Source organism: Leucopleurus acutus (genome assembly GCF_964270905.1).
Source record: "Leucopleurus acutus genome assembly, chromosome: 2".
Classification (NCBI taxonomy): Eukaryota; Metazoa; Chordata; class Mammalia; order Artiodactyla; family Delphinidae; genus Leucopleurus; species Leucopleurus acutus.
This window is the reverse complement of record NC_139143.1, coordinates 28,251,824-28,262,919: the sequence shown is the minus strand read 5'-3', so window position 1 is coordinate 28,262,919 and position 11,096 is coordinate 28,251,824. Positions and strand designations below refer to the sequence as shown.

General features: G+C 42.2%; 1 protein-coding gene across 2 annotated transcripts in view; it reads right to left on the bottom strand.

The window, feature by feature from the left end:
* Positions 1-3,964: 3,964 nt before the first annotated feature.
* AKT3 (AKT serine/threonine kinase 3) overlaps positions 3,965-11,096 on the bottom strand; it is a 384,805-nt gene continuing 377,673 nt past the window's right edge. For both annotated transcript variants that reach the window (XM_082834471.1, XM_082834473.1), the window contains one exon: positions 3,965-4,632. In XM_082834471.1, the coding sequence (XP_082690597.1) occupies positions 4,547-4,632 (86 nt within the window). In that variant the 3' untranslated portion in view covers positions 3,965-4,546. The remainder of the gene's footprint in view (positions 4,633-11,096) is intronic.

Here is an 11,096-nt window from a genome sequence, read left to right as displayed (position 1 = left end):
AAGGGCAAGGCTGCAGTCGGGACAAGTCCCTGACCTCAGGCTGTTCTCCCTGGCACGGATCTGTCATCATCATCACATCACATCACATCCTCTTCATGGCCTCTCAGAAGGATGTGGATTAGGGCTCTGGAGGCGGTGGGATGATACACCCGCTAAGACCATTGAGTCTCTCGAGCATGGACAAGGTTCAAGCCTGAAAGAATAGAACTTCTATTCAGATTCAGAAGTTTTTTTGATTTCATCAAGTGTGCTAGACATAAAGGTTGTCACATAAGATATATTAATTGTCCCTAATTCTGTTTCAGGAACAGGAAATAAATTACACAATATTCTAAAAATAGCACCTTTAAAGAATTATAGAGGTCACTTTATGTTAGCCTCCTGGATCTGTCCACCCCAGTGGTTTTGAGAGAAGAGCACATGTAAGAATGCCCTCCAGTTTGGCTGTGTGACATATACATAACATGCTTGACCGACTTTGGTCCCAAAGCCGTTCCTCTATCTGGCTTAGTCACAGGAGCAAAGCCAAGCTTCTCCAATAGCATTTAGGTTTATGAGGTAAAATCAGAAAAATGACCCTAGGTAAATCAGACTGTAGTCCAACCATCCTACCCATCTATGACCCACGTTTCAGTTGGTTAATTTGCCATGACGTTTTAAAAATATACTCTAAGAAAGGAAGTATGCAGCGCAACACATTATCAGGAAGACATTACTGATGAGCTACATTCCTTAAGAATTCTGGGTCCAAACCACCTGGTGGGAGGACTACTAGGGGCTTAACAAATCTCAAAAAATACCTATTCTATCTCCAGCTTCACAGCTCTCTCCTAAGCCCCTTGTTGGGAAGTCAGCATCCCCCCTTTGGAAGCAGCCCTTCATCAAAGTTTGTACAGTTGCATTACTGCCATTTTATTGAATAAAATAAATCCTGTGTGTGTTTTGAGCTACAAGAAATGTACATACTTTCCCGTCACACTTTATATAGAATGGGTTAATACCAGGTGACGCTATTCATCTTTTTTTAGAAAAGAATAATATTTAATTTTCTGAGATTACGGAACCACATCCAACAACAATAAACAGAGAAGTAGCAGATTGACATAGTGCTTTATTTAAGCTGTCTGTACGAAGGAAAATAATGTGCATCCCTATCATATACGTGTAAAAATACTAAGGATGTACAGTGTACAAAAACAGTTTCTTGTAGTTATTTCACATCCTTGTGGGTCATATACTTAAGGAAATAAACAGTTTTAGTATGACCAACAGTAATAGTAATACAGTTTCTTGGGTTCATAGTTGCGTCTGCTTGAAATCCTTAACCAGATGACTAGATCTTGCGCGGATCTAATGAAAGAACTAGCAAGGTCAAGAAATGTCACAAACTATAAAGCTACAGGGAGGTAATTCAATTACCAATTTAGAGGTTTTCTTCTTATTTAAATAAATACTTTACATTTCATGCTTGCCTGTAATGCAGTACCAGGAGCAAGATAAGGGAGTTCTACTGTAGACACAGTACAAACAGTAGCAGCAAAGTGTGTACGCTGAGGTGTAATAGAAAGACCCTGCAGTTAGTAAGGAAGGCCCTTACTTTGTACTCTAAGAGAAGCAAGTGGCCCTTGCAAGAACAGTCAGCTTTAAGAAGCTGGAAATCAGGTATGGGAAATGGAAAACACTGGAATAATGCTATGTAGTTAGTGTGGAAAGCAAAGCTGTGAGCAGCCCTGCCAAAGGTCCAAGCAGAGACGGCCAATTTCCTCCAAGATGGCTGCATCATGGCAAGAGGCAGACTTCAAGGAAGTTGGTACAGGAAGGAGTCTGCAAAGCCTGAACTTCTGCTATTCTGACAGAGTGACTCCAGGGCCAGGCCTTTCCGTCCACCAGAATCCGAAACTTCAGCTATGGGCAGACATGAGGGAAGTTTTAGAATCTCCTTCTACACACATTTCTGTTTTTCTATTGTTTTTCCATGCCAGCTGACTGAGATCAGGGAGTGAAAGTAAGGGATTCTTAAAAATCAAAGCCAACAACACACCCTGTGTGACGCTAACAGAATCTCGGAGGGGATACGGGACTAAGCCCCGGGCACCAGCTGGGGACAGAGAGCCAGCTGTGCAGAGTGGCCAACCTGAGGCACAGTCAATGCTGTCATTAATCCTTAGGAAATGTCCTTGGCCAAGGCCATGGAAATCACCTTAAGATTTGGGGGGGGAAACCCCAAAACTATCTGTGTGCTTAGTGTATGGTGTACTTTCCCTCTGAAGAAATGAATGCTCTGAACACCAGCCAGTCTCAGCTTTCCTCTCTTCCTCTCACCTGTTCCTTTTTTATATAATGGATGCAAGACAACTTACAGGACATACCTTCTAGTCTACTTTCTTGTCAAAGTGAAACATTCAACATAATTCCAAGTGAAAAAAAAAAGTTGAGCTATATGTGTAAGTAAGAATGAACTACCATTTTACTGTAACTTCCTACTCAGTACTAAGGATGAACTTCACTCAGGTAGAAATATGAAAAATTAGGATAAAATCTATGTCTGAATATGTCTTAGCTGCCTTAGTAAAATGCCCTTTAACCCCCTGTCAGTCCCAGTGGTCCACCCACTGCCAGCAGTGGTTTCATATCTGTAAACCCACACTTCCAGCGTCAAGAGGCTAAGACATCTGCATATGAATATGATTCATCCTACTTAGAAAGTCACTTGCTCTTTCATACAATGCAATCATAACACTACGTCATGCTGCAGTCTTCCATTTGGGAGCTGTCAGATAGTTTAACTAAAATACATCTCCACGATGGCTCCACGGAGTCAGGAGCCCCCTGGACTTCATAGGCTGCTTTGGAAAATGTCAGCTCCTAGCACCAAAGGGTTTAATCTGAAGATCATCATTAATGAAAGAGAAAGATGAGGTTTGCATACATGTCCCCTTTCAGTGAGAAGTGTCGGAATTTGAGGACATGAGTATATACAGAAAAAGAAAAGTTGGAGGTGTTCTTTTTTGTTTTGTTTTTTCCCTGATGGCTTAATTCAGTGATAAATGTACCATGATCAGAATAAACACACCAGGTCCTTATCCTTTACTGCCCACTTCGTAAATACTTGAGATGTGTTCATTTTGCCAAGTAAAGTTCATTTCTTATCATCCAGGTCTCAATTTTCTTCATTACATTATGTTGCCAGGCCGTCATAATATTTCAATTCTCAAGAGAGCAAATATAACATCCATTTGTTTCAACCCCTTGGCATGGATAGTTGGGGATTTCTCATTTTTAGCACCAAGGGGTTAAATGACAGCATCTCTTCTCCTAAAGCCAAATTCTAATCTATATGTACAATTTCAGAGCCTCATCAAAATTTTGTTTTTACACAGGAGAAAAAGTGCATGATTCTCATCGGCGTGTACATTCCTTGCACATGGGTCAAAAGAAACTGCAGTTAAGTCTGTTTTATGTTAAGTTGGAGCTGCATTTGCTAACATGACATACAATTCTCATCACTAAAAAATAAATACTACTGCAACATAAACAAAATCATAAAAGGACATTCAAAGTTTTAACATCCGAGAAAAAGCTAATTCACGTAGAACTGAAAGTAAAAAATTAAAACAAATAAGGCAAACACCTGTTTACCTTGGTGTACAAATTTTGGTGAAAAGCAGGATCATTACACCTGTCTACATTCTTCAGCCATCAGAGGTGATAATATCAAGAAGGGAAAAAGGTTTCCAAGAACAGGGGAAATAAAACGCTCTCTGGTGCAAATCATATCATAGACCCTTTAAGTGACCTACTCTGCTGTGCATATGCTTCCTTCCTTGGTCGAACAATGTTCCTTTGCCAACAACTGCCTGTGAAATCTGGACATCCACATGTAATATCAGGCTTCCTCTGCAGTATCGAATACGAATTTAAATTTATAAATGTATATATCTATCTTAATAGTTGTTCATTCCTTCTCTCAAATGCTTCCTAATGAGTTCCAGTAGGATCTTACTGATACCTACCTATTTTACGCACTGATCTGATATGCTTTACTAAAATTTTGCATATGCACATCACCACGCTTCCACAATTGCTTGTTCTGAATTATAAACTAAATCTTCTTAGTCTAATTAGTTTTTGATTTATCGTCTAGAAAGTTAAAAAATATACCTAGAATCATTTAGCCTTCACTGTTAGGGAAAAACAAAAATTAAAAGATCAAAAGATGACAGTTGGTGCACAAATGAACAATGGTGGGCTCATGACTTCCAAAGATTGTAAAATTACCTCTTAAAGTTGCTATAATAGTAAGACAGTAGCAGCAACAGCATGAGACCTTAGACTGAGATACAATTTCATGCAAAAACAAAAGTCGAGTATGTCTGCATATATGTGTGTTCTCATGTGGGTGAAAGGCGGCGAGGGGTGAAGACCTTGGACTGGTCTGGGATGTCTGAAGGTGCTCCTGCAACACTGTAAGAGCTAGGACTGCTGTGATGTCCAGGAATCATTTTCAGGAATAAATCTAAGATGACAGTGAAGTAGCAGAAGAGACTTATTCTCGTCCGCTTGCAGAGTAGGAAAACTGAGGGAAATGCGGCCGCCTCTCACTGTCCGTGCAGTCCATACCGTCCTCATCATCTGTGGGCAGGAAACAGCTATTTTAATTTTACATTAATTTTTTGCAACATAATCTCTGGTCTATATAGTTCTAATCCCTAACGTAATAAAGATTAATGGAGGCAACAGCTCCCAGAAACTTGTGTTTATCAATAAAACATAGGATGGATACACTTATTTCAAAAACTTTCTCACTTTCAAACACATGACCTATGAAGAAATAATACTATCCAATCATCTCCTTCAAGACACTAACATCTCAAGGCTCAAACTGTGAAAAACTATTGAAGAAGACAAGATTTTTAAAAATAAAAAGGAACAAATGATCTTCAATAACCTTTACTTTCATGAAAACATGCATGTCAAAGTTACAAAGTCAAAGAATCCTAAGGCACCCAAAGTATCTGCCTAGAATCCAGTATCAATCTGTCTTCAGATGCTCGTATTTCTTCTTCATGGTGCTTTAGGTGTGATTGCAAAATAAAGCTTATTAGGATTCCATTTCATTTGAGCCCTTGATTTACATGTTTAAGATTTTACATTCTTTATTCTACATCTAATATCTGCCTTAACTTACTGTTCCTAATTTTCCTATGATAAAACTTTAGGGCTTCCCTGGTGGCGCAGTGGTTGAGAGTCCGCCTGCCGATGCAGGGGACACAGGTTCGTGCCCCGGTCCGGGAAGATCCCACGTGCCACGGAGCAGCTGGGCCCGTGAGCCATGGCCGCTGAGCCTGTGTGTCCGGAGCCTGTGCTCCGCAATGGGAGAGGCCAAAACAGTGAGAGGCCCGCGTACCGCAAAAAAACAAAAACAAAAACAAAAACAAAAAAAACCTTTAAAGTAGACTAAAGAGAATAAGTCAAGGAAAGAGAGGGAAAGAGGCCAGCATCTAAGTATTAGTTCATCAGGAAACAAATTGGGAGACTTGAAAGGCATGGAAAGAGACGACTTCCACTTAAGCTGCTCCTCCCTTTTCCTCTTCCCGTTTTCTTGCATTTGAAAGGTTACGAAGGATCACTCAACCTCTTCCTATAACTATTCTGATGATTAAAATCCTGCAGTGTCAGAATGTTCTTCCTTTACATGTGTCATGAATTCAGTCGCTCAGTCCACAACGTTCCCTGTGCACCTGTTCTGGGCTGTGCACAAAGTCCCTCCCTGTGTCCTCGGGGCTCACCCCACTAAACCCCTCTGCTCCACTTGCAGTGCCTTTGGTTGCTGTGCTACAGGAAATAAGCAGGAGTCTTTCAAATACCCAACCTTCTTCAAGCAAAATAATTCCACTTCCTCAAATTCATATAGGAAGTACATTACCAATTCTTTTAATTTTCCAACCTCTCCAGGGAGCATCAATTTCATGTAATAGGAGAAGGAATACAGGCCAGACCCCACTGCATCATGGGCACTGACCCTGTTACACAAAAAGGATGATGCTTTGCATGCCTCTGAAGAATAACAAACATTCATGCTCTTTTCTCACTGTTCTTTTCAGTATTCTATTTTTAATAGAAGATTCTAGAAATGGGATCAAGTTGCTAACCAAACTTTGTAGCCTTGAATGTACCAGAAAGTATCACTGTATTAGGTGGGACTCAATCTCACAAGTAGCATTTGAGGCTCCCTGCTCTGTGTAAACCTCCCTCCTGCAAACAGACCTTTTAAACTATAGTCCTCATTTCCAGATAGTACTGCGATCTGGGGAAATCTCTGCCTCCTTATAAAATACCAGTTAGGTACCAAGCAAACCATCTTTTAGGTCAAACACCTTCCAAAGTATTTTCAGATATACTAAAGATGGTAGGAGCTGTGGATGGCATATAAAACCTCTGTAAAACTCTATAAAAACTCTCTAGGGGAAAGGCAGCTGAAATCTTAATGTTCAGACTCTGACACGTGCCAATCACATTTCAAAGGAATAGTTTTCCCCGCTAGCAGCTTTGTTTTGCTGGGTGTGTTTCTGCACAGCGAACAGACAGCACATGTGGGAAGCCTGGTGTTGTCCGCCAGAGAAGGGCTTGTCCAGCTCGCTGGGCTGCAACCAGGCATTGCACCAGGGCAGGGAGGCCTGAAGCCCAGGGCAGCCTGGCTCTCGACAGGAGGAGGGGTTGAATTTCCTTTCCAAGGAGTATTATTGCTATGAGGCTGCACTGTCAGCTGAAAGTTAAAAGAGAATCTTCATTCTGTCAATTTAGTAACAAATTAATCCCATTTCCGAACGTAAATCTAAATCTTGTTGATGACCATACGAGGGCCCCTGCATCTGGATCTTCTTTAAAGTCAATTATATCACCCTCTCACTCCATCTCCCTCCTGTTCTTTTGAGCTTGGCAGTAGTGAGGGGCAAGTCTCTTATCGTGGCCCCAAGAGGAGCTGTGAGTTGGGAAGGTGCTGGGGCAGGAATGAGGGTTTCCCCTGGGCCCTCAGTGCTGCGCAGGCCAGCGGGGCTGTGGAAGGAGGAGAGCTGGATGCAAGTGACAGCTGACAGGACAGCCGGCTGCCCCAGCCAGGCCTTCACACCCAGTCAACGGATATAAATACGTTCCTGCACTGAAGGAAGGTTCAGAGGGAACAGTGATGATGATGGACATGAACTATGAAAAAAAACCCAAATAGCACACATGCGGGAAAAGAAAACAGGGTGATCAACCTTACATTCTACCTCTGAATCCCTGGATCCAGGCAGCATTAGTTGCCTAACTTCCTTAGAACATTTAACCAAAGTAATTATATGGCAGCAAAAGCTACTAGGAGCTCAAACAAATCCTCTTTTCCTCTAAGAGGAAGCCAGAGGACCATTAATGGATATAATGCAAGACGACACATTCCAAAATCTGTTCAATTAATTAACACCAGTGAGGAAAATCTGGCATGTTACTGCAGCTGTTTGTAAAAAAGGAACACTTGCCTTTCTAACTGCTGATTTGTTCTAAAAAATAGCTCCTTTCTGTTTTATAAAAGCAAGGTGGCAAGTGGGAAGACAATCGCTAACTTAATGGTCCTACTGTGGGTTTTTATGAACAAAACCTCTGTGCTTTTAGCAGCTTGAGAGCTGCAGTGGTCTCTCACCAGCAACACTATTCAAAGCTGCAAGAAGAAAAGATTATGTTAAATGTAATCACAGTTCAAGGCTTCACAGATTTTCCTTTGATCTGCCTCTTACGGGAATTTAGGATATACCCAGGGATAATCCAAGAAAAAACACTGTCCTTGTGCCCTGGAAGAACCCAGGTGCTGCAGTCCACAATTACTGAGGCTATTGCCTAAGGCAGGAGCCCAGCCCTGTGGCCTGGTGCTGGGAGCCGCAAAGGACAGGCTGCTGGTGTCCACACCTTGGCCTCAGCCCACCTGCTGAGCTCCTTCCCCTGATTTTTCTGTCTAGAAATCCTGAATTGGAAAATAAGTTGGCAGGTCCACAGGGTCCCCCTGCCTCTAGATTGTGGTACACGCTGTCAGTCTAGACGATGCTTGCTGGATGCACGTTTTGGGGCCACCTAGGGCCCAGCATCAGGCCAGGGCCACTCCTCACTGCTAGCAGCATAGTTTAGTGGTCCCTCCCCCATCCGCAGCCCCATGTCCACTCTTTTTTGCTAGGTATTTACCTACCATCACCCTTCACCTAGTGGGTCACAGAACAAAGAACACTGTGGGTTGGTTAACCTGATGCTTCAATAAAATTAAAAATAGGGTTATTGAAACCTCTAGAGAACTCTGGGTGCCTTTCCTAAAGAGATGGCTTCTCAGGCACACACAGGGGAAAGACGGGGCTCCTGGAAATTATCAGCCCGGCACTCCCCTTTGACCTGTCACATTCCAGAGCTAGTGAGGGGCAGAGCCAGGACACAAAGCAGGGTCTCAGTCCAGGGCTTTCTGCAACCCCATCATTCTCTTCTACACTGGGATTTTACTGTTAACATTTTGGAGTAAAATAGGCACTCATGCCTTTGCATTTATTTACACAGCCTACCTATTTCTATGACTTTCAAAATAGCACATTTAGTTTGTTCTAAGAATTAGAATCCACAAATACCAAAAGCTCTATTTAACTTCCCAAAGCTCCCTGTGAAATCACGTGAGGAGGTAAGCCAAACACACATTCTGGGCTGTGATGGGCAACAGCACTGTCTGGAGAGAGTCGGGCCTCCTTCTGGCCCTGAAACTACCAGGCCTCGCCCTAATCTGTTTATTTCCTCATTTAACACATATTCATTGAATACCTACGCTGAGCCAGGTACCTAACTCGGAGCTGGGGTTAGCAGTGAATAAGACAAACCAAATCCTTCTTCTCAGAGCTACTGCATTCAAGCTGGAGAAACAGACAGTAAACAAAGAGACAAATTAACCAGAAGAATACCAGCAAGTAAAGGTGTCAATGTAGAGAATTGGCGGGGGCAGGTGGTGATGGGGTCTGATGGACTGCACTGTTTTTAAGGTCGGGAGGCTAAAGAAAGCTTTCTGATAAAGTGACATTTAAAGAGATCTGAAGGACAAGTAAGAATTTATTCACGCATATGTCTGGGAAAAGAGAATTCTAGGCAAAGAAGAGTAAACACACAGTCCCAAGGCACAGTGAGGGACAGTGTGTTCAAGGTGGGGCTGGAACCCAGGGACTGTGGAGAAGATGGACAGGATGAGGTCTGAGAGCAGGGTGGGACCAGATGTGACAGAGCTGTGCAGCCAGTGTGAGCAGTTGGATTTAGAGTGCAGCAGTGGGGCCCCTGGAAGGTTTGAAGCAGGGGAACAATGTGGTCTGATTACAGTTAAGGTTATATCCAAACGATGAGGCTCTATGGTGGGAAGCACTCCTAGGCCAGTCCAACAACTCAGTGGTGTTGCCCAGAATTTCAGACAATTGTATCACCACAGCCTGCGCCGGGCCAGGGGAAACCATGTCAAGGCTACGTCCACTGCTCCTACTTAGACGGTCCTTAGCTGATTGCCCACAACTCCACAGGCTTTCTAACATCATCTTCAACTCTCAGAGATTCTGATTCTAGCAATGAAGCCCTCATCCCCCACTGGTGACAAACCATGAGCAGTGCTTCAACATGCTGCCCTTTCACAGCTTGACCTGGGCCTTGTCGGCCAAGCTATAACTGCTGCTCGTGACTACAGCTAACACTAACTGCGGGACTTAGGGAAGCTCAGCTTCTCTCTGGGTTTTAATTTCTTCCCTTATAAAATGAAAGTTAAGAGGCTCTTAACCTCTTGCAAGTCTAAAGAAAGAAAAGTGCATATACACACATAATTATATTTTTCATTTCACAGTGTTCATAGTCTCTCTTTTTGTCAGGCCCTGGGTCTCAGGTTAAAAACTCTTGGCCTAGATGACTCCTAGTTTGCCTTTCAATGCTGTAATCAATCGACTACATCCACACTTGAAACAGCACTTTAATCTTCCGTCTCATGGATACTCAGTGTAAATTAGCACCATCAACTAATCTGCCTTTTTTTTTTTTTTTTTTTTTTTGCGGGACACAGGCCTCTCACTGTTGTGGCCTCTCCCGTTGCGGAGCACAGGCTCTGGACGCGCAGGCTCAGCGGCCATGGCTCACGGGCCCAGCCGCTCCGCGGCATGTGGGATCCTCCCAGACCGGGGCACGAACCCGCATCCCCTGCATCAGCAGGCGGACTCTCAACCACTGCGCCACCAGGGAAGCCCCTAATCTGCCTTTTAAAAAGAAAAGAGAGGAGAAGGAATGTAGGAAAGGGTATAATAAAAAAGAAAAGGAGAAAAAAACTAAAATGATGTTATTGTGAGCCAAAAGAGGTGTGATTGAAGAAATCTTTTAGCTATCCAAATGTGTCCCTGAAACTCAATTTTATCCTTACTCCTTAACTAATGATGACAGAATACAGACCTCTGTCAGCATATGAGAATGTTTATAAATTATATAACAACCTTTTCTTCCCTTTAAGTGAAATGTCTTCACCAAAGTGTAGGGCACACACTAGTATATGTGGAATGATTTTAAGTGGTGCATGAATGTATAGTTTTAATAGATATGTAATTTAATTTATAATATCAAAAATTACTAGCAAACCAAATTATGTCTTCACAGATATTACTGCTTAAGACACAGCTAAGTAAAAAAGAGTGATTCAGTTTAAAGTGAATTTAAAAACTACTAAGTAAGCAGGAGACCAGAATTAGCAAAATTTAGAAGGTTGTGTCTGAATGAGCAGTGGGAAATGTGGGAGGTCTTCATTTCAGAATCCTTTCAGCTGATGTCAAAATAATCTATTAGAGAATAGTAAGGAAGGGTTAGTTAGTCTATAATTTAGTCTATAATTCTTAACTCTACAATTTTTCCATATATAATTTTTTTTTACTCAAAAAAACTTTTCTCTTAGCTACCTGTATTTAGATATTTCCACATTGAAAACCCCATGTTCTTAAATGGAACAGAATAAGTCACTGTGGAATTTGACCTTGAAAATATCCAGTTAAAAAAAAAGGCTGTTTTCTTCAATTGCATTAGAACAT